The sequence below is a fragment of the Oncorhynchus nerka genome, linkage group LG4 (genome assembly GCF_034236695.1).
Source record: "Oncorhynchus nerka isolate Pitt River linkage group LG4, Oner_Uvic_2.0, whole genome shotgun sequence".
Taxonomy (NCBI): Eukaryota; Metazoa; Chordata; class Actinopteri; order Salmoniformes; family Salmonidae; genus Oncorhynchus; species Oncorhynchus nerka.
Window position 1 is genome coordinate 75701934 of NC_088399.1, and position 24616 is coordinate 75726549.

The following is a 24616-nucleotide window of genomic DNA, read 5'->3' on the forward strand; positions in this document are numbered from 1 at the left end:
CGCACCCCCTCATATCTTTACCAAGCACAGGCAGGAACCAAGGATTATTTATCACACTAAGACAAGATTAACATTTTCAAGGCTGTCTCTTCACATTATAAAAATGTCCATCACAGTACCCTTCCCCAGATCGGTGCCTCGACACAATCCTGTCTTGGAGCTCTATGAACAATTCCTTTGACCTCATGGCTTGGTTTTTGCTCTGACATGCACTGTCAAATGTGGGACCTTACATAGATAGGTGTGTATCTTTCCAAATCATGTCCAATCAATTGAATTTACCACAGGTGGACTCCAATCAAGTTGTAGAAACATCTCAAGGATGATCAATGGGAACAGGATGCACCTGAACTCCATTTCGAGTCTCATAGCAAAGGGTCTGAATTCTCATGTAAATATTGTATTTCTGTTTTATATTTTTAATACATTTGCAAACATTTCTAAAAACCTGTTTTTGATTTTTCATTATGGGGTATTGTGTGTAGATTGATGAGGAACAAAAATGTATCTAATCCATTTTAGAATAAGGTTGTAACATAACAAAATGTGGAAAAGGGGAAGACTTTCCTGAATGCACTGTATATGATGTGAAAACTGTTTTTCAAATGGGACTCTCACCTATTTGTTAAGACAAAGCTAACATCCATGGAAAAGACTATAAGCTCGATTTCCCTCATTCGTGTGGCAACGCAGTGTTGGCAAGTTTCTCCGAAAAGTCCAACTTCTGGGAAGACTACCCTCCCCTCTCCATGAAACTCTTTCATTCACGGAAATGAAACTTTGTGACAAAGTTGTGAGTTTTTTTATTTTTATAAAATGATATGCCAAAAGTAAAATATTATTTCCTGTGAACTTGGTGCCGCTACGTCACTTGGACCTTTGACTGTAGTTACAGTGTTTATTACAGAAGGACAACTCAGTGAAGATAAGATTATTCAACCTTCAATATCACTATGAAGACACAGATGCACAACCACCAGTCATCCTAGTAGCCAGCCACATAACTTTGTGACATTCAGAACGTTTTTCAAACTTGATAATTAAAATAAAGAGAAATACAGTTTCATGGAATATTTCAAATGTTTTTTTTTACACTGATTAGTAGGCTACCATATTTTACTATTTAGCCAGAGTGACACCTTGTCGCACATTGTTTGGAATGTAGTTTTTTCTTCGTTTAATTTAAATGAAACATGTACTATTTAAATAGCTAGACTACTGTAGACAGAGGACCAATGTTCCAACAAAAGAAAATCAGCACTGAGCAAATCTGCTGAGCACAAACTGTGCAACTTCCGGGAAACGTTTACTGTGAACACTGAGGCTGTGCTCACTTTAAGTAAGTAGGCTACTGTGGCATAATGTTGGCCTACCAGAGTGGCCTTCCGTCAAAAACAATGGAGAAAAATGCGTCCTATAATATTTTAACATGCAAATAGCTGTTATATCATGAACCCTACAGCAGCAGCCAATGTGTGGAGTTCAATGTAAGACTTTTGAAAAAAACATTTAGGGCTTAACATTAACCTGTTTATCACAAGTGGTCCTGCCATTATTACAGAGAATCAGACAAATTAAGCTACTCTCTGCCTATTGGCTACTTAGCTTATTCAAGACCGTCTCAAAATACAACACTGCACCTTTAAGAAATAAAAAACCTATATAGCTCTCGCTTTGATCTCAGAACAAACACATCTACTCGCAAATGGGCAAATATACACAGTCCAGTTCAGAGTGAATGGCACAGATCCATATATGGCGATGTCTGTTTGCATATAGGCCTACTGCAGCTCTGATTGGTTATGGTGCACTGGTCTGTGTAGAGTATGGGCCTGAGTGTGCCTCTCAATGCAATAGAATCCTACTACAATGCGCTCTGCCCACAAGAAAATATCTTGCAGTTAGTTTTGCATACTAAGTCTTGCATAGTTCATTTGTTTCGGTATGTTATGTTGAAAGTGGCTAACATTGCGTTGATTCGATCACAATTCCCACAGTAGAGTGAAACATTAACCGTTTTAACTAAAGGGGAAAACTCAAGAAAGGTGAGTGAAGTTCAATGTCATGCTTCTCTGCTTGGTCGGTGGGAACTGCATGCACGTGGGAACTGTATGCACGTGCGCAGCTTAGAGGGAAAATTGCAGGGGACATTATTTTAGGAGTTTGCTATAAGGCAATCTTGTTTGTTAAGTCTGACTCAGTGATAGTTGGTCAGAGCTAGAGTTCAAAGTTCACTTATTGAGCTTTCTTCGAGAACCTCAGCGGGATCATTTACGCAATTGTGTGTGTGTGTTTGTGCAGGTCTGGGTGGATCTCCAGTTGGCTTCCATCCTGGTGTCCCACCTCCCTCTCTCAGCTGAAGGACGCAGAAGACAAAATGCTCAAATGTAACAGTGTGTGTGTGTGTTTCCCTTTCTAACTATAATACTTACACATCTCCTCTCCTCTCTTTTCACAATCTCCCTCCCTGTTCCCTCCGTCTTTCTCCTCCATCCCTCTCTTCTCACAGCTGTGAAGACACCATTCTCCCAGCAGCATGTCCAGATATCAAACGTCAACCATCTCTGGACCTTAGCCTTCAACTCTCACATCAAGATACATCTCTTTCTCCCACCCCAGCCCCAGACTCAGTCACCCCCCCCCAGCCTCAGCACCAGCCCCATTCCTCTCCCCCACACCTGCCTCAGCTCCATACCTCTTAATCCCAGCCCTCTCTCCAGCCCCAGCTCCGTCCTCCCCTGGTGCTGCTCCATGGGTTTGGGGGTGGTGCGGGTCTGTGTGCCCAGAACCTGGACTCTCTGTGTGGCAGTGGAGCCATGAATGCCCTGAATCTGCTGTGGTTTGGACAGAGCAGACGGACCCTGTTCAGCGTGGACCCCCAAGGGGCAGAGGAGCAGGGGCCCTGAAGGAGTGGAGGGACAGGGTGGGCCTGGAGGAGATAGTCCTGCTGGGACACAACCTGGGAGGATACCTGGCTGCTGCTTACACACTTACACACCCACACAGGTGAGAGAGAGGAGAGCGAGGAGAGGTAGTGTGTGTGGGTGTGTGTGTGTTCATATACGTGTTCACACTGTGTGTGTTTATAGGGTAAAGCACTTGATCCTGGTGGAGCCCTGGGGGATCCCGTCCCGTCCAGAGAATCTAGATCAGGAGAAGTCTATCCCAGTGTGGATCAGAGCCATGGGGGCTGTCATGAGTCCCTTCAACCCCCTGGCTGGACTTAGACTGGCCGGACCACTGGGTTCGATATACACACACACACACCGCAAGTACGTGTACTACACACACATCGCATACACTACATGCATGCATACACACACACAAAACACACACACACACACACACAGTGGAAATAATTGCCAGATGTTTCAAAACCAAAGGTGTTAATATAACATATTCCTCCCCCATCCTCTCTTTCCATCATTTCCTCCATTCCTCCCCATCCTCTCTTTCCATCATTTCCTCCATTCCTCCCCATCCTCTCTCTCCATCCCTTCCTCAATTCCTCCCCATCCTCTCTCTTCATTCCTCCCCCATCCTCTCTCTCCATCCCTTCCTCCATTCCTCCCCATCCTTTCCTCCATTCCTCCCCCATCCTCTCTCTCCATCCTTTCCTCCATTCCTCCCCATCCTCTCTCCATCCTTTCCTCCATTCCTCCCCATCCTTTCCTCCATTCCTCCTCATCCTCTCTCTCCATCCTTTCCTCCATTCCCCCATCCTCTCTCTCTATCCTTTCCTCCATTCCTCCCCATCCTCTCTCTCCATCCTTTCCTCCATTCCTCCCCACCTCTCTCTCCATCCATTCCTCCATTCCTCCCCATCCTCTCTCTCCATCCTTTCCTCCATTCCTCCCCATCCTCTCTCTCCATCCTTTCCTCCATTCCTCCCCATCCTCTCTCTCCATCCTTTCCTCCATTCCTCCCCATCCTCTCCTCTCTCTCCATCCTTTCCTCCATTCCTCCCCACCTCTCTCTCCATCCTTTCCTCCATTCCTCCCCATCCCTCTCTCCATTCTTTCCTCCATTCCTCCCCATCATCTCTCTCCATCCTTTCCTCCATTCCTCCCCATCCTCAGATTTTAAACAGAAGTACTCTTCAGTGTTTGATGACAACACCGTATCAGACTACATCTATCATCTTAACGCACAGATGCCAACTTACAGTAGGTACACACACACACACACACACAAATGTACGCGCACACACACACACATACACTAACACCTGTTCTCTGTCCATCAAACCAAATCAAATCACATTGTATTGGTTACATACACATGGTTAACAGATGTTAACGAGAGTGTAGCGAAATGCTTGTGCTTCTTGTTCCGACAATGCAGTAATATATAAAAAGTAATCTAACAATTTCACAACTACCTTACACCACAAGTGTAAAGGGTTGAATTAGAATACGTACATATAAATATATGGATGAGCGATGGCATTGTTTACTGATACATTTATTAGTGATACGTTTATTACATCCAATTATTAAAGTGGCTAGAGATTTGAGTCTGTATGTTGGCAACAGCCGCTCAATGTTAGTGATGGCTGTTAAACAGTCTGATGGCATTGAGATAGAAGCTGTTTTCAGTCTCTCGGTCCCAGCTTTAATGCACCTGTACTGACCTCGCCTTCTGGAAGATAACGGGGTGAACAGGCAGTGGCTCGTTGGTTGTTGTCCTTTATCATCGCTGCTGCTGCTGTGCCTTCTTCACCACACTGTCTGTGTGGGTGGACCATTTCAGTTTGTCCGTGATGTGTATGCCGAGGAACTTAAAACTTTCCACCTTCTCCACTACTGTCCCGTCGATGTGGATAGGGGGGTTGTTTCTTGAAGTCCACGATCATCTCCTTTGTTTTGTTGACATTGAGTGTGAGGTTATTTTCCTGACACCACACTTCGAGGGCCCTCACCTCCTCCCTGTAGGCAGTTGTCACCTCCTCCCTGTCTCGTCGTTGTTGGTAATCAAGTCTACCACTTGTAGTGTCGTCTGCAAACTTGATGATTGAGTTGGAGGTGTGCATGGCCTCGCAGTCATGGGTGAACAAGGAGTACAGGAGAGGGCTGAGAACTCACCCTTCCTTGTGGGGTCCCAATGTTGAGGATCAGCGGTGTGGAGATGTTGTTTCCTACACTCACCACCTGGGGGCGGCCCGTCAGAAAGTCTAGGACCCATTTGCCGAGACCCTGGGTCTCGATCCAACCCTTGAGCTTAATGGCGAGTTTGGAGGGTAATATGGTGTTAAATGCTGAGCTGTAGTCGATGAACAGCATTACATTACATTACATAGGTTTTCCTCTTGTCCAGATGTGTTAGGGCAGTGTGCAGTGTGATTTCGATTGCGTCGTCTGTGGACCTATTGGGGCGGGAAGCAAATTGGAGTGGGTCTAGAGTATCAGGTAGGGTGGAGGTGATATGATCCTTGACTAGTCTCTCAAAGCACTTCATGATGACGGAAGTGAGTGCTACGGGGCGATAGTCATTTATCTCAGTTACCTTAGCTTTCTTGGGAACAGGAACAATGGTGGCCCTCTTGAAGCATGTGGGCACAGCAGACTGGGATAGGCATTAATTGAATATGTCCATAAACACACCAGCCAGCTGTTCTGCACATGCTCTGAGGACGCGGCTAGGGGTGCAGTCTGGGCCAGCAGCCTTGCAAGGGTTAACACGTTTAAATATTTTACTCACATTTTACTCAGTCTCACTTCCGGGTTGGAGCGAGCGGTCGCATCCGCACTCGGTCCGCAGGTAGTATTACATTTCATTATAGTACAACGGTTTGATTTGTCTAATCTTAGCAATTTCTTCTTAGCTAGCTACATAGCCGTCTTTGTATCATAGATAATTGCGTAATTATCGTATTTCGTCGTCCTAACGCAGTCTACACTGCTATCTGCCCTGCAGCTAGCCAGCTAGCTAACGTCCACCGTCTACCGATTAGCAGCACAACTATTACACTCAACTGAACGACTTGATTAGTGTAGTGTTAGCTAGCTACATAGTTGTCTTTGCTGTCTTCGTATCCAAGATAATTGTGTAGTTTAGAGTGTGTAGTTTTAGAGTGATTATCTTAATTTACCGAGGTTAGCTAGCCAGCTATTTGTCGTCCTTAACGTAGGAGACACTGCTAGCTAGCCAACAGCTAGCCAACGTCTACCGAACAGAACTTCCGCACTCAACAACCCGGTCGCATTTTCGCTCGCTCCACAGGTAGTATCACATTTTTCATTTCATTTCATTACAGTACAACGGCTTGATTTGTTTGATCGTAGCTAGCTACATAGCTAGCTACATAGCCGTCTTTGTATCAAAGATAATTGTGTAGTCTAGAGCGATTTCCTAGGTTAGCTAGCCAGCTATTGCCGTACTTTTAACGCAACGTAACGTAATCAACACTGCCAGCTAGCCAGCTAGCCCCGAATAGCAGCACAGTAGAAACTATTACACTCAACGGAACGACTTGATTAGTGTAGTGTCAACAACGCAGCCACTGCCAGCTAGCCTACATAGTCAACAACGCAGCCTCTGCCAGCTAGCCTACTTCAGCAGTACTGTATCATTTTAATCATTTTAGTCAATAAGATTCTTGCTACGTAAGCTTAACTTTCTGAACACTCGAGACGTGTAGTCCACTTGTCATTCCAATCTCCTTTGCATTAGCGTAGCCTCTTGTGTAGCCTGTCAACTATGTGTCTGTCTATCCCTGTTCTCTCCTCTCTGCACAGACCATACAAACGCTCCACACCGCGTGGCCGCAGCCACCCTAATCTGGTGGTCCCAGCGCGCACGACCCACGTGGAGTTCCAGGTCTCCGGTAGCCTCTGGAACTGCCGATCTGCGGCCAACAAGGCAGAGTTCATCTCAGCCTATGCCTCCCTCCAGACTTCTTGGCACTGACGGAAACATGGATCACCACAGACAACACTGCTACTCCTACTGCTCTCTCTTCGTCTGCCCACGTGTTCTCGCACACCCCGAGAGCTTCTGGTCAGCGGGGTGGTGGCACCGGGATCCTCATCTCTCCCAAGTGGTCATTCTCTCTTTCTCCCCTTACCCATCTGTCTATCGCCTCCTTTGAATTCCATGCTGTCACAGTTACCAGCCCTTTCAACCTTAACATCCTTATCATTTATCGCCCTCCAGGTTCCCTCGGAGAGTTCATCAATGAGCTTGATGCCTTGATAAGCTCCTTTCCTGAGGACGGCTCACCTCTCACAGTTCTGGGCGACTTTAACCTCCCCACGTCTACCTTTGACTCATTCCTCTCTGCCTCCTTCTTTCCACTCCTCTCCTCTTTTGACCTCACCCTCTCACCTTCCCCCCTACTCACAAGGCAGGAAATACGCTCGACCTCATCTTTACTAGATGCTGTTCTTCCACTAACCTCATTGCAACTCCTCCAAGTCTCCGACCACTACCTTGTATCCTTTTCCCTCTCGCTCTCATCCAACACTTCCCACACTGCCCCTACTCGGATGGTATCGCGCCGTCCCAACCTTCGCTCTCTCTCCCCGCTACTCTCTCCTCTTCCATCCTATCATCTCTTCCCTCTGCTCAAACCTTCTCCAACCTATCTCCTGATTCTGCCTCCTCAACCCTCCTCTCCTCCCTTTCTGCATCCTTTGACTCTCTATGTCCCCTATCCTCCAGGCCGGCTCGGTCCTCCCTCCCGCTCCGTGGCTCGACGACTCATTGCGATCTCACAAAACAGGGCTCCGGGCAGCCGAGCGGAAATGGAGGAAAACTCGCCTCCCTGCGGACCTGGCATCCTTTCACTCCCTCCTCTCTACATTTTCCTCTTCTCTCTCTGCTGCTAAAGCCACTTTCTACCACTCTAAATTCCAAGCATCTGCCTCTAACCCTAGGAAGCTCTTTGCCACCTTCTCCTCCCTCCTGAATCCTCCTCCCCCTCCCCCTCCTCCCTCTCTGCAGATGACTTCGTCAACCATTTTGAAAAGAAGGTCGACGACATCCGATCCTCGTTTGCTAAGTCAAACGACACCGCTGGTTCTGCTCACACTGCCCTACCCTGTGCTCTGACCTCTTTCTCCCCTCTCTCTCCAGATGAAATCTCGCGTCTTGTGACGGCCGGCCACCCAACAACCTGCCCGCTTGACCCTATCCCCTCCTCTCTTCTCCAGACCATTTCCGGAGACCTTCTCCCTTACCTCACCTCGCTCATCAACTCATCCCTGACCGCTGGCTACGTCCCTTCCGTCTTCAAGAGAGCGAGAGTTGCACCCCTTCTGAAAAAACCTACACTCGATCCCTCCGATGTCAACAACTACAGACCAGTATCCCTTCTTTCTTTTCTCTCCAAAACTCTTGAACGTGCCGTCCTTGGCCAGCTCTCCCGCTATCTCTCTCAGAATGACCTTCTTGATCCATATCAGTCAGGTTTCAAGACTAGTCATTCAACTGAGACTGCTCTTCTCTGTATCACGGAGGCGCTCCACACTGCCAAAGCTAACTCTCTCTCCTCTGCTCTCATCCTTCTAGACCTATCGGCTGCCTTCGATACTGTGAACCATCAGATCCTCCTCTCCACCCTCTCCGAGTTGGGCATCTCCGGCGCGGCCCACGCTTGGATTGCGTCCTACCTGACAGGCGTGGCGAGAATCCGTCTCCACACCACGTGCTCTCACCACTGGTGTCCCCCAGGGCTCTGTTCTAGGCCCTCTCCTATTCTCGCTATACACCAAGTCACTTGGCTCTGTCATAACCTCACATGGTCTCTCCTATCATTGCTATGCAGACGACACACAATTAATCTTCTCCTTTCCCCCTTCTGATGACCAGGTGGCGAATCGCATCTCTGCATGTCTGGCAGACATATCAGTGTGGATGACGGATCACCACCTCAAGCTGAACCTCGGCAAGACGGAGCTGCTCTTCCTCCCGGGGAAGGACTGCCCGTTCCATGATCTCGCCATCACGGTTGACAACTCCATTGTGTCCTCCTCCCAGAGCGCTAAGAACCTTGGCGTGATCCTGGACAACACCCTGTCGTTCTCAACTAACATCAAGGCGGTGGCCCGTTCCTGTAGGTTCATGCTCTACAACATCCGCAGAGTACGACCCTGCCTCACACAGGAAGCGGCGCAGGTCCTAATCCAGGCACTTGTCATCTCCCGTCTGGATTACTGCAACTCGCTGTTGGCTGGGCTCCCTGCCTGTGCCATTAAACCCCTACAACTCATCCAGAACGCCGCATCCCGTCTGGTGTTCAACCTTCCCAAGTTCTCTCACGTCACCCCGCTCCTCCGCTCTCACCACTGGCTTCCAGTTGAAGCTCGCATCCGCTACAAGACCATGGTGCTTGCCTACGGAGCTGTGAGGGGAACGGCACCTCAGTATCTCCAGGCTCTGATCAGGCCCTACACCCAAACAAGGGCACTGCGTTCATCCACCTCTGGCCTGCTCGCCTCCCTACCACTGAGGAAGTACAGTCCCCGCTCAGCCCAGTCAAAACTGTTCGCTGCTCTGGCCCCCCAATGGTGGAACAAACTCCCTCAAGACGCCAGGACTGCGGAGTCAATCACCACCTTCCGGAGACACCTGAAACCCCACCTCTTTAAGGAATACCTAGGATAGGATAAAGTAATCCCTCTCACCCCCCTAAAAGATTTAGATGCACTACTGTTCCACTGGATGTCATAAGGTGAATGCACCAATTTGTAAGTCGCTCTGGATAAGAGCGTCTGCTAAATGACTTAAATGTAAATGTAATTGGCCACGGTGAAGGAGAGCCCACAGGTTTTGGTAGCGGGCCGTGTCAGTGGCACTGTATTGTCCTCAAAGCAAGCAATGGAGTGGTTTAATTTGTCTTGGAGCAAGATGTCGATGTCCGCGACGGGGCTGGTTTTCTTTTTGTAATCTGTGATTGACTGTAGATCCTGCCACATACCTCTTGTGTTTGAGCTGTTGAATTGTGACTCTACTTTGTCTCTATACTGACGCTTGTTTGATTGCCTTGCGGAGGAAATAGCTACGCTGTTTGTATTCGGTCATATTTCTGGTCGCCTTGCCATGATTAAAAGCAGTGGTTCGCACTTTCAGTTTTGTGCAAATGCTGCCATCAATCCACGGTTTCTGGTTAGGGAAGGTTTTAATAATCACCGTGGGTACAACATCATAGATGCACTTGCTAATAAACTTGCTCACAGAGTCAGCGTACACATCAATGTTGCTGTCTGAGGCTATCCGGAACATATCCCAGTCAACATGATCAAAGCGTGGAATCCGATTGGTCGGACCAGCGTTGAACAGACCTGAGCACGGGCGTTTCCTGTTTTAGTTTCTGTCTATAGGCTGGGAGCAACAAAATGGAGTCGTGGTCAGATTTTCCAAAAGGAGGGCGGGGGAGGACTTTGTATGCGTCGCGAAAGTTAGAGTAACAATGATCCAGAATGCTGCCAGCTCGAGTCGCGCATTTGATAAGCTGATAAAATTTAGGGAGCCTTGTTTTCAGATTAGCTTTGTTAAAATCCCCAGCTACCATAAATGCAGCCTCAGGACATATGGTTTCCAGTTTACATAGAGTCCAGTGAAGTTATTTCAGGGTCGTCAAGGTGTCTGCTTGGGGGGGGATATAAACGGCTGTGATCATAATCGAAGACAATTCTTTTGGTAGATAATGCGGTCAGCATTTAATTGTAAGGAATTCTAGGTCAGGTGAACAAAAGGACTTGAGTTCCTGTATGTTGTTATGATTACACCAGGAGTCGTTAATCAAAAGGCATACACTCCCGCCCTTCCTCTTACCAGAGAGATATTTGTTTCTGTCGGCGCGATGCGTAAAGAAACCGGGTGACTGTACCGACTCAGATAACATATCCCGAGTGAGCCATGTTTCTGTGAAACAGAGAATGTTACAATCTCTGATGTGTCTCTGGAAGGCAACCCTTGCTCAGATTTCGTCTACCGTGTTGTCAAAAGACTGGACATTGCCAAGTAGTAAACTCGGGAGCGGTGAGCGATGTGTCCATCTATGGAGCCTGACCAGACGACCGCTCCGTCTGCCCCTTCTGCGGCGCCGTTGTTTTGTGTTGCCTACTGGGATCAGGTCCATTGTCCTGGGTGGTGGTCCGAACAGAGGATCCGATCCATTGTCCTGGTTGGTGGTCCGAACAGAGGATCCGATCCATTGTCCTGGGTGGTGGTCCGAACAGAGGATCCGATCCATTGTCCTGGTTGGTGGTCCGAACAGAGGATCCGATCCATTGTCCTGGTGGTGGTCGAACAGAGGATCCGATCCATTGTCCTGGGTGGTGGTCGAACAGAGGATCCGATCCAACAGAGGATCCGATCCATTGTCCTGGGTGGTGGTCGAACAGAGGATCCGATCCATTGTCCTGGTTGGTGGTCCGAACAGAGGATCCGATCCATTGTCCTGGGTGGTGGTCCGAACAGAGGATCCGATCCATTGTCCTGGTGGTGGTCCGAACAGAGGATCCGATCCATTGTCCTGGGTGGTGGTCCGAACAGAGGATCCGATCCATTGTCCTGGGTGGTGGTGGTCCTGGTTGGTGGTCGAACAGAGGATCCGATCCATTGTCCTGGGTGGTGGTCCGAACAGAGGATCCGATCCATTGTCCTGGGTGGTGGTCGAACAGAGGATCCGATCCATGGTGGTGGTCGAACAGAGGATCCGATCCATTGTCCTGGGTGGTGGTCCGAACAGAGGATCCGATCCATTGTCCTGGGTGGTGGGCCAAACAGAGGATCCGATCCATTGTCCTGGGTGGTGGTCCGAACAGAGGATCCGATCCATTGTCCTGGGTGGTGGTCCGAACAGAGGATCCGCTTCGGGAAAGTCGTATTCCTGGTTGTAATGTTGGTTGCTCTTATATCAAATAGTTCTTCCCGGCTGTATGTAATACGACTTAAAATTTCCTGGTGTAACAATGTCAGAAATAATACATAAAAAATCTAAATACTGCATAGTTTCCTAAGAATGCAAAGCGAGGCGGCCATCTCTGTCGGTGCCATCTTGCTTGATATCACCATAGTGGTGAAACAGCGTTTAGGAACATGACAGTACCATATGGTTGGGCTAAGAGACCAATGTTAGATCGTATTGGACAGATCCAACCAGACATTCCAATATCCATCATCTATGGGTCCCGATCCAGTATCGACAGCGACTCGGGATACACTGTCTAGAAAATGCATACATTCCACTCAACATTCATTGAGCCCCTCTACCCAGGGATTGGCACTTGGGTTGACTCCTCATTGTCTCTGTGCCGGATAAAATAGACCCCTGGGTCCTGGAGGGACACACACACACACAACACAGATAAATACAGATGCTCACATTTTAGTCATGAATAAAACATATGTAAACAGACTGAAGTTGACAGACATTGTAAACTAGATGTACTTACTCAATAGAGTTTACCATGAGACTGTGCTGTGAAACCTGGAATATTTTTTGTTTTTTCTTGGTGTTTGTGAATAGTAATGTGTATATTATGTTTATCTGTCAGATTGTTGACACAATAATCCTGCTTCGTTTTAAACTGTTGCAATAACAGTACTATGACTTGAATTTAAACCACATATTTACCAAATCAAGAGCAATAAAAGGTGTTTTCTTTAAACAGCCTACTCTTATTTCTAAGAAGAAAATGTTGTGTCCATAATAAAGTGCAGTAATGACAGGTTAGAAGTCCGTAAAACGGCAGCCATCCCCTCCAGCTCCATTATATTCCATTCCAATATTATGTTCCAATTAATATATTTTTATTAATTAAAAACGACTATTGAAAAACTTTTGCTCCTGAATGAACTTTAAAGACTGCTGGGATTTCAAATCTTCCATTTATCAAATAATATTTACTGCAATTGTACATAATGTATTGTATGGAAAAGGAACAACAAAGAAAGAACAAAAAATGAATGTTCAGGTGAGTTGAAAAGAGGGACTAATGCGGTGACGTGCGACATGCGACACCCCCGCCATATTTTATTTAAATAATTAAAATAAGACAACTAGACTTAGCTTTTAAGTATTACTTACTAAATAATTTCCAAATAAAACTGTTTAGATGGATTTTAACACAATTGTGTAAAACCATATGCCATAACTTTCTACCGGGTACCGGGTAACTGGTAGAACTGGAAAATAGTATACACTCGATTTCCCTCGTTCGCGTGCTTCGCAGTGTTGGCAACTTTCTCCGAAAAGTCCAAATTCTGTGAAATTCAACTTCAGTGAAGGCTACCCGGTGCTGTAGTTGGAATCAAGTGCATGATCTATATATCTATAGGCAACCTGCTGTAATTCAGCCAATAACATAGCGAGTTACAAATTCGGTAATAGGACAGAAAACAGCGTCGAGTCGAATTATTTTTAAATTCCTTCTCTAACATGTCGATTAGCCTCTATTGCGCCTAAAGGTGTGTGTGTGTGTGTGTGTCAGGCAGTCTCTCTCTCTGTTGCCAATCACCACTCCTACTTTGTTTCTCTGCATGGATGACAGATAATCATCACAGTTCACTATGAGGAGGATGGCGAAGGATCTGCAACCAGCCGAGCAACGGTGAGTAAAGACCTAGGTTTTAGCCAAGGTATTATGGTGCGCTATTCTAGACTTCCAAATCCATAATTTACAAAATACGCTTTCAGGAATGATAGGTTAGGCAACTGCGTTGCGCAATATGTCTCCAAAGTAAACATCTTTGTTTTAAAATGCCTAGCTAATAATTCAAACACCCATTGTGCCTCTTCCATGAAACCCTTTAGTTCTCTGAAATATTTTAGATTTGTGACAGGGTTATGTATGTTTAAAAAACATTTAAAAAAATGAAATGATACGCCTTAACAAAGTAAAATATTATTTCCTGTGAACTTGGTGCCGCTACGTCACTTGGACCTTTGACTGTAGTTACAGTGTTTATTACAGAAGGACAACTCAGTGAAGATAAGATTATTCAACCTTCAATATCACTATGAAGACACAGATGCACAACCACCAGTCATCCTAGTAGCCAGCCACATCACTTTGTGACATTTAGAATGTTTTTCAAACCTGTAACTAAACTTAAGACATATCATGAAAGTTGTTTTTATCACACAAATGATTACCCAAATGATTAGTATCTTACTATTTAGCCAGAGGGAGACCTTGTTGCACATTAGTTGGGATGTAGCTTGTTCTTTGTTTAATTTAAATTAAACATGTACTATTTAAATAGGTAGACCACTGTAGACAGCAGACATTATTGTAGGAGTGTGCTATAATGCTGTCTTGTTTGTGAAGTCTGACTCAATGATAGCTGGTCAGAGCTAGTTAGAGGCTAGTTAGAGGTCAAATTTCACTTATTGAGTTTTCTTCGAGAATATCAGCTTGATCATTACGTGTGTTTGTGCAGGTCTGGGTGGATCTCCAGTTGGCTTCCATCCTGGTGTCCCACCTCCCTCTCTCAGCTGAAGGACGCAGAAGACAAAATGCTCAAATGTAAGAGTGTGTGTGTGTGTTTCCCCTCCTAACTATCATACTTACACATCTCCTCTCCTCTCTTTTCACAATCTCCCTCCCTGTTACCTCCATCTTTCTCCTCCATCCCTGTCTCTTCTCACAGCTGTGAAGGCCCCATTCTCCAGGCAGCATGTCCAGATATCCAACGGCAACTATCTCTGGACCTTAGCCTTCACCTCTCACATCAAGCCCCATCCCTCTCTCCCACCCCAGCCTCAGCCAAAGCCCCATCCCTCTCTCCCACCCCAGCCTCAGCCAAAGCTCCATCCCTCTCTCCCACACCAGCCTCAACCCCATCCCTCTCTCCCACCCCAGCCTCAGCCCCAGCCACATATCTCTCTATCACCCCATACCCAGCCCCATCCCTCTTCTCCACAACCCTCTCTCCAGCCCCGTCCTCCCCTGGTGCTGCTCCATGGGTTTGGGGGTGGTGTGGGTTTGTGGGCCCAGAACCTGGACTCTCTGTGTGGCAGTGGAGCCGTGTATGCCCTGGATCTTCTGGGGTTTGGACAGAGCAGCCGGCCCCTGTTCAGCGTGGACCCCCAGGGGGCAGAGGAGCAGTTCCTAGGGGCCCTGGAGGAGTGGAGGGACAGGGTGGGCCTGGAGGAGATGGTCCTGCTGGGACACAACCTGGGAGGATACCTGGCTGCTGCTTACACACTTACACACCCACACAGGTGAGAGAGAGGAGAGCGAGGGGAGGTAGTGTGTGTGGGTGTGTGTGTGTGTTCATACACGTGTTCACACTGTGTGTGTTTATAGGGTAAAGCACTTGATCCTGGTGGAGCCCTGGGGGATCCCGGCCCGTCCAGAGAATCTAGATCAGGAGAAGTCTATCCCAGTGTGGATCAGAGCCATGGGGGCTGTCATGAGTCCCTTCAACCCCCTGGCTGGACTTAGACTGGCCGGACCACTGGGTTCGATATACACACACACACATCGCATACACTACATGCATGCACACACACACACACACACACACACACACACACACACACACACACACACACACACACACACACACACACACACACACACACACACACACACACACAGACATAGAGTGGAAAGAATTGCCAGATGTTTCAAAACCAAAGGTGTTAATATAACATATCCCTTCCTCCATTCCTCCCCCATCGACTCTCTATCCCTTCCTCCATTCCTCCCCATCCTCTCTCTCCATCCCTTCCTCCATTCCCTCCCATCCTCTCTCTCCATCCCTTCCTCCATTCCCTCCCATCCTCTCTCTCCATCCCTTCCTCCATTCCCTCCCATCCTCTCTCTCCATCCTTTCCTCCATTCCTCCCCATCCTCTCTCTCCATCCTTTCCTCCATTCCTCCCCATCCTCTCTCTCCATCCCTTCCTCCATTCCTCCCCACCTCTCTCTCCATCCTTTCATCCATTCCTCCCCATCCTCTCTCTCCATTCCTCCCCCATCCTCTCTCTCCATCCCTTCCTCCATTCCTCCCCACCTCTCTCTCCATCCTTTCCTCCATTCCTCCCCACCTCTCTCTCCATCCCTTCCTCCATTCCTCCCCATCCTCTCTCTCCATCCCTTCCTCCATTCCTCCCCATCCTCTCTCTCCATCCCTTCCTCCATTCCTCCCCATCCTCTCTCTCCATCCCTTCCTCCATTCCCTCCCATCCTCTCTCCATCCTTTCCTCCATTCCTCCCCATCCTCTCTCTCCATCCTTTCCTCCATTCCTCCCCATCCTCTCTCTCCATCCCTTCCTCCATTCCTCCCCACCTCTCTCTCCATCCTTTCCTCCATTCCTCCCCATCCTCTCTCTCCATTCCTCCCCCATCCTCTCTCTCCATCCCTTCCTCCATTCCTCCCCACCTCTCTCTCCATCCTTTCCTCCATTCCTCCCCACCTCTCTCTCCATCCCTTCCTCCATTCCTCCCCATCATCTCTTCCATCCTTTCCTCCATTCCTCCCCATCCTCTCTCTCCATCCTTTCCTCCGTTCCTTCCTCCTTCTCCTCCTCTTCTCTCTCTCAGGTCCTATGTTGATCCAGACCATCAGGTCTGATTTTAAACAGAAGTACTCTTCAGTGTTTGATGACAACACCGTATCAGACTACATCTATCATCTTAACGCACAGACACCAAGGTACAGTAGGTACACACACACACAAATGTACGCGCACACACACACATACACTAACACCGGTTCTCTGTCCATAGTGGTGAAACAGCGTTTAGGAACATGACAGTACCATATGGTTGGGCTAAGAGACCAATGTTAGATCGTATTGGACAGATCCAACCAGACATTCCAATATCCATCATCTATGGGTCTCGATCCAGTATCGACAGCGACTCGGGATACACCATCCAGAAAATCCGACCAGATGTGGACATCATCGTGAGTTAATTATTAATGTGCCAAGTTATCTGAATGTGTTATGAAATAGACTGGTCATTCACGCACAGCAATGTACGGTTGTTGTTATTCGATGTCAAGTGTTTCTCTTTTTCAGTCTCTCTATCCCTCACTTCAATCTCTCTCTCTCTTTCTCTCTTTCTCTCTAGGTGATAAGGGGAGGAGGTCACTATGTGTTTGCTGACCAGCCAGACGACTTCAATCAGAACGTTCTTCACATCCTGGCCAGGATGGAGGGAGATAAGGAGAAGAGGAGTGAGGAGTGGTGTGGATGAGATGAGAAGGAAGGGAAATGAGGAGGTGAGAGGAGAAGATTGAGGGTTAAATAAAGAATGGCAGATGAGAAGGGGAGAAGAGACAGTAAAGGAGGGGGAGAAGGAGAGAGACATGGAGGAGTTGTTACAACTTCTTGGCTCTGAGGAGTAGGAGGACGATTGTTACGTTCAGACTTTGAACACACACTTTCCTCACTGAGGACGTACTAGCGCTAGGCTGGTATGCGATGGTTAGATCCTCATTTTGTTTTAGGTTGATATGGGAGGACTTGCTAATGATCTATGCTGACATAAGCTGCCGCTGGTCCATGTTGACTCCAATGCTTCCCACAGTTGTGTCAAGTTGGCTGGATGTCCTATGGGTGGTGGACCATTCTTGATACACACGGGAAACTGTTGAGTGTGAAAAACCCAGCAGGGTTGCAGTTATTGACGCAAACCGGTGCGCCTGGCACCTACTACCATATTCCATTCAACGGCACTTTAATCTTTTGTCTTGCCCATTCACCCTCTGAATGGCACACAATCCATGTCTCAATTGTCTCAAGGATTTAAAATCCTTCTTCAACCTGTCTCCTCCCCTTTATCTACACTGATTTAAAGTGGATTTAACAAGTGACATTAACAAGGGATCATGGCTTTCACCTGATCAGTCTTATGTTGTGGAAAGAGCAGGTGTTCATAATGTTTTGTACACTCAGTGTGTGGGCCGATATATGATATATATATTACCTATACTACATCCACCTCTCATCAGTATGCCCCTGTACAGCCAGTGAAGGCAATGTTGTGTATATCATCTTTGTAAAGAAATGTCAAATGTATTGTTTTCTTAAATATAGAATAATGTACACGGATGTTTTGCCTGTTGACAAATGTCCATAGTATCATGTCTCAAAGCTGTTACCAGTATGCTAAAACTTTATATTCACAGAGTAAGCAAGGGAACAGAGAGACCCCCCCAAAAAAAATCTATTCTAAGAAACTGTTGAGCAATGTTTTAATGCTTGAGGAGGGAGAGTTGATCCCAAAGGAAAAACGTGTTTTCTGTGGTGAACTAGTATAAAGTTGACTGGTGTTTTCTTTCTTATTTGACACTTCACCCATACTGTTGCCTAACTAACCTCCATAGGCAGACTGGTCCAGTCTCCCGTCATGTCTGAGACCGACTATTTTGCAGTCCGCGACTACTGCCTGACTGATCTACAATTACCCTGTATCCTAAATAACTACTCATTATGATTTATAGATCAGTCAGTTCCCTCTGACGGTGATCAATAATTAAGTGAATTTGATGCTCTTGAACATGACCTCTCTCTACAGAGCCAGCTCTGCAAATGTACCGCACAACTGGATAAAGGATATTTTCATCAAAATAATGTTCTTTATGATATGAGGACTGGTATGGAGGCCATATTATTTGCTATATGTTTGTATTCTTCTCTTTTATTTCTTATTGTTGTTGTCGTTGTTGAGAAGGAACCTATAAATAATGATTCCAATGGAAGGTCTATACCGGGTGTATCCTGTACATTACAACTAATAAAACCAACTATTGGATGTTTCATTTGTTCATTTATTGATTATCATCACTCAGATAATATCTTTATTACCATCTCAAACTGCTCACTGTGCCATACTTCCAAGTCTTGTTCATTACTTAACTGAGGAAGCCTGGATGGAAGCAGAGGCTAAGCTTTTACCAGTAGGGGAGTAATGGTAGTGTCAGGTTGGGGCCACAAGGGGGCAGGGTAGCACAGCGTCAGTGTTCTGAGATGACAATAATAACACCACAGAGTCAGTTACATCGTCTTCTCCATTCCACTGAATGACATGACATCTTTACATACTCACTAATCTGAGAAAATTACTAAAGAGGCATTCCAGGATTGGTACATCCATTCTCCAGCCCCATCCTGGCCTCTGCTCTTAACAAAAACAAGAGGCAGGGGTGTTGCTTATTCAATCCCAGATTTCCCCCCTTTAAATGGTTCCAAGCACAAACACAAATCCAGTGGTTTTAACCAGGTGCTGGAGGTCAAAGAATATGTTCAGCAAAAAGTAAAACTTCCCACACTATGACCTGTTTAGTGTGTTGAAACGTTCCAGCCCTTAGGTCTTGGTGCACTTTCACTTAGAGATAATTCAGGACTGTCTCAATGCCAATTTCTAAGAGGATACATCATGATCAATGTCTTCCCCTAAATGGAAGTACACACACACACACACACAGAGGCCCAAAGACACACTAGTTCTCCATACACAGACACCAGTAGTCAAACACACTCTAGCTTTCTGCTTCTCAATCAATCCCACATCCGTAGCTAATGCAGTGCTGGGCCCTCCTCAGGAAGCTTTAGGTCTATTAGTGTGTGTGTGTGTGTGTGTTTATCTGTCTTTGTATCACTTTAGAATTAACGTCCATTTATCGGAAGACAGCAGGCAGGGAGAGAGCTGACAAAACTCTTTGTGGTGTGTGTGCGTGCGTGTGTGTGTATGGTGCTTCTTAATTTGATCACTCTTTTGTTCCTGAGAATTTTCCTGCAAATGCAAACTTGTAGTGTATTCAAAGTTTAAAAACAATTCTAAAGTTATACATTTCCACTTTAAAATGTCAGACTTGATTTGTGGTTAGAATTTTTTTTGTCCATTAATTATAATCTACATAATAATTCACAATTCCTGTTTCTGCAGGATAATTTTCCTGCTGTAACAAACTGGCTCAAATTAAGATCCTACATCTGTAGGGTTCAGTTAACTGTAATTCTCCCTGCTTGCTTGAGTTTTGATTGTATTGCTGTGACAGTATGAGTGTACCCCCCTTTCTCTCTCCCTCTTTATCTCTCTCCCTCTTTATCTCTCTCCCTCTTTATCTCTCTCTCGCTCCCACTGTCTCTCTCTTGCCCTGTCTCTCTTTCCCTCTTTATCTCTCTCCCTCTTTATCTCTCTCTCGCTCCCACTGTCTCTCTCTTGCCCTGTCTCTCTTTCCCTCTTTATCTCTCTCCCTCTCCTTCTCGCTCTGTCGTTCCTTCCTGAGGGGTTTTGCATCCTGAAGTAGATCAAGTCCCTAAAGATCAGTATCATCCATTCAACTGGGATTAGATACCACACACAGACACACACAGTCCAGACAGTGGTAGGATAAAGAGTGAAAAAGAAAGATGCACGAAGGGAGGGAGGGAATGAGAGAAAAAAGAAAGAAAAGGACAGTGAGACAAGGAACAGCTGTAATAATTCATATCTTCTGTTGATATGATTTATATCCCCCCGTGCACTGCACCACGCCCTAATGGCCCTAACAGACACTCAGACAGACACGCAGATCACACATCAATTTAACACTGGGACAGATATCTATATTACATCAACTTAAACACTTGGACAGATATGTATATTACATCAACTTAAAACACTGGGACAGATATGTATATTACATCAACTTCAAACACTGGGACAGATATGTATATTACATCAACTTAAAACACTGGGACATATATGTTACATCAACTTAAACACTGGGACAGATATGTATATTACATCAAGTTAAAACACTGGGACAGATATGTATATTACATCACCTTAAAACACTGGGACAGATATGTATATTACATCAACTTAAAACACTGGGACAGATATCTACGTTACATCAACTTAAACACTGGCACAGATATGTATATTACATCACCTTAAAACACTGGGACATATATGTTACATCAACTTAAACACTGGGACAGATATGTATATTACATCACCTTAAAACACTGGGACAGATATGTATATTACATCAACTTAAACACTGGGACAGATATGTATATTACATCACCTTAAAACACTGGGACAGATATGTATATTACATCAATTTAACACTGGGACAGAGATGTATATTACATCAATTTAACACTGGGACAGAGATGTATATTACATCAATTTAACACTGGGACAGAGATGTAAATTACATCAATTTACATTTACATTTACATTTAAGTAATTTAGCAGACGCTCTTATCCAGAGCGACTTACAAATTGGTGCATTCACCTTATGACATCCAGTGGAACAGTAGTGCATCTAAATCTTTTAAGGGGGGGGTGAGAGGGATTACTTTATCCTATCCTAGGTATTCCTTAAAGAGGTGGGGTTTCAGGTGTCTCCGGAAGGTGGTGATTGACTCCGCTGTCCTGGCGTCGTGAGGGAGTTTGTTCCACCATTGGGGGGCCAGAGCAGCGAACAGTTTTGACTGGGCTGAGCGGGAACTGTACTTCCTCAGTGGTAGGGAGGCGAGCAGGCCAGAGGTGGATGAACGCAGTGCCCTTGTTTGGGTGTAGGGCCTGATCAGAGCCTGGAGGTACTGAGGTGCCGTTCCCCTCACAGCTCCGTAGGCAAGCACCATGGTCTTGTAGCGGATGCGAGCTTCAACTGGAAGCCAGTGGAGAGAGCGGAGGAGCGGGGTGACGTGAGAGAACTTGGGAAGGTTGAACACCAGACGGGCTGCGGCGTTCTGGATGAGTTGTAGGGGTTTAATGGCACAGGCAGGGAGCCCAGCCAACAGCGAGTTGCAGTAATCCAGACGGGAGATGACGAGTGCCTGGATTAGGACCTGCGCCGCTTCCTGTGTGAGGCAGGGTCGTACTCTGCGGATGTTGTAGAGCATGAACCTACAGGAACGGGCCACTGCCTTGATGTTAGTTGAGAACGACAGGGTGTTGTCCAGGATCACGCCAAGGTTCTTAGCGCTCTGGGAGGAGGACACAATGGAGTTGTCAACCGTGATGGCGAGATCATGGAACGGGCAGTCCTACCCCGGGAGGAAGAGCAGCTCCGTCTTGCCGAGGTTCAGCTTGAGGTGGTGATCCGTCATCCACACTGATATGTCTGCCAGACATGCAGAGATGCGATTCGCCACCTGGTCATCAGAAGGGGGAAAGGAGAAGATTAATTGTGTGTCGTCTGCATAGCAATGATAGGAGAGACCATGTGAGGTTATGACAGAGCCAAGTGACTTGGTGTATAGCGAGAATAGGAGAGGGCCTAGAACAGAGCCCTGGGGGACACCAGTGGTGAGAGCACGTGGTGTGGAGACGGATTCTCGCCACGCCACCTGGTAGGAGCGACCTGTCAGGTAGGACGCAATCCAAGCGTGGGAGATGCCCAACTCGGAGAGGGTGGAGAGGAGGATCTGATGGTTCACAGTATCGAAGGCAGCCGATAGGTCTAGAAGGATGAGAGCAGAGGAGAGAGAGTTAGCTTTAGCAGTGCGGAGCGCCTCCGTGATACAGAGAAGAGCAGTCTCAGTTGAATGACTAGTCTTGAAACCTGACTGATTTGGATCAAGAAGGTCATTCTGAGAGAGATAGCGGGAGAGCTGGCCAAGGACGGCACGTTCAAGAGTTTTGGAGAGAAAAGAAAGAAGGGATACTGGTCTGTAGTTGTTGACATCGGAGGGATCGAGTGTAGGTTTTTTCAGAAGGGTGCAACTCTCACTCTCTTGAAGACGGAAGGGACGTAGCCAGCGGTCAGGGATGAGTTGATGAGCGAGGTGAGGTAAGGGAGAAGGTCTCCGGAAATGGTCTGGAGAAGAGAGGAGGGGATAGGGTCAAGCGGGCAGGTTGTTGGGCGGCCGGCCGTCACAAGACGCGAGATTTCATCTGGAGAGAGAGGGGAGAAAGAGGTCAGAGCACAGGGTAGGGCAGTGTGAGCAGAACCAGCGGTGTCGTTTGACTTAGCAACGAGGATCGGATGTCGTCGACCTTCTTTTCAAAATGGTTGACGAAGTCATCTGCAGAGAGGGAGGAGGGGGGGAGGGGGGAGGAGGATTCAGGAGGGAGGAGAAGGTTGCAAAGAGCTTCCTAGGGTTAGAGGCAGATGCTTGGAATTTAGAGTGGTAGAAAGTGGCTTTAGCAGCAGAGAGAAGAGGAAAATGTAGAGAGGAGGGAGTGAAAGGATGTCAGGTCCGCAGGGAGGCGAGTTTTCCTCCATTTCCGCTCGGCTGCCCGGAGCCCTGTTCTGTGAGCTCGCAATGAGTCGTCGAGCCACGGAGCGGGAGGGGAGGACCGAGCCGGCCTGGAGGATAGGGGACATAGAGAGTCAAAGGATGCAGAAAGGGAGGAGAGGAGGGTTGAGGAGGCAGAATCAGGAGATAGGTTGGAGAAGGTTTGAGCAGAGGGAAGAGATGATAGGATGGAAGAGGAGAGAGTAGCGGGGGAGAGAGAGCGAAGGTTGGGACGGCGCGATACCATCCGAGACTTAGGGGCAGTAACACTGGGAAGTGTTGGATGACTGGGACAGATATGCATATTACATCAACTTAAAACACTGGGAAAAGGATCAATTTAAAGGTAGTGGACAGGAGACTTGGAGGGGAGTTGCAATGAGGTTAACACTGGGACAGATATATTACATCACTTTAACACTGGGACAGAGATGTATATTACATCAACTTAAAACACTGGGACAGATATGCATATTACATCAACTTAAAACACTGGGACAGATATGTATATTACATCAATTTAACACTGGGACAGATATGTATATTACATCAATTTAACACTGGGACAGAGATGTATATTACATCAATTTAAAACACTGGGACAGATATGTTACATCAACTTAAACACTGGAACAGAGATGTATATTACATCAATTTAACACTGGGACAGATATATTACATCACTTTAACACTGGGACAGAGATGTATATTACATCAACTTAAAACACTGGGACAGATATGTATATTACATCAACTTAAAACACTGGGACAGATATGTATATTACATCAATTTAACACTGGGACAGATATGTATATTACATCAATTTAACACTGGGACAGAGATGTATATTACATCAATTTAACACGGGGACAGAGATGTAAATTACATTAATTTAACACTGGGACAGATATATTACATCACTTTAACACTGGGACAGAGATGTATATTACATCAACTTAAAACACTGGGACAGATATGTATATTACATCAATTTAACACCGGGACATATATGTATATTACATGAATTTAACACTGGGACAGATATGTATATTACATCACCTTAAAACACTGGGACAGATATGTATATTACATCAATTTAACACTGGGACAGAGATGTATATTACATCAATTTAACACTGGGACAGATATATTACATCACTTTAACACTGGGACAGAGATGTATATTACATCAACTTAAAACACTGGGACAGATATGTATATTACATCAACTTAAAACACTGGGACAGATATGTATATTACATCAATTTAACACTGGGACAGAGATGTAAATTACATCAATTTAACACTGGGACAGATAAATTACATCACTTTAACACTGGGACAGATAAATTACATCACTTTAACACTGGGACAGATAAATTACATCACTTTAACACTGGGACAGATATGTATATTACATCACTTTAACACTGGGACAGATAAATTACATCACTTTAACACTGGAAC

At 46.3% G+C, this 24616-nt stretch overlaps 2 protein-coding genes and 1 pseudogene across 3 annotated transcripts in view; all 3 read left to right on the forward strand.

Moving 5' to 3' along the window:
- The window catches only part of rpl14 (ribosomal protein L14), a 155305-nt gene that overhangs the window by 69674 nt on the left and 61015 nt on the right, over positions 1-24616 (forward strand). The window lies entirely within an intron of this gene.
- Positions 2703-4238, forward strand: LOC115123435 (1-acylglycerol-3-phosphate O-acyltransferase ABHD5-like; annotated as a pseudogene).
- LOC115128803 (1-acylglycerol-3-phosphate O-acyltransferase ABHD5-like) lies at positions 13186-18726 on the forward strand. Of its 2 annotated transcripts, XM_029658929.2 has the most exons (7): positions 13186-13559; positions 14392-14477; positions 14602-15175; positions 15261-15415; positions 16502-16613; positions 16688-16868; positions 17036-18726. In XM_029658929.2, exons 1-7 carry the CDS (start codon positions 13519-13521, stop codon positions 17159-17161), a joined length of 1275 nt encoding a protein of 424 aa, XP_029514789.2. In that variant the 5' UTR covers positions 13186-13518; the 3' UTR covers positions 17162-18726. The 2 variants fall into 2 exon arrangements, with proteins under 2 accessions (XP_029514789.2, XP_064873903.1); XM_065017831.1 differs by lacking the exons at positions 13186-13559; positions 14392-14477; positions 14602-15175; positions 15261-15415 and having other exon boundaries at positions 15422-16613.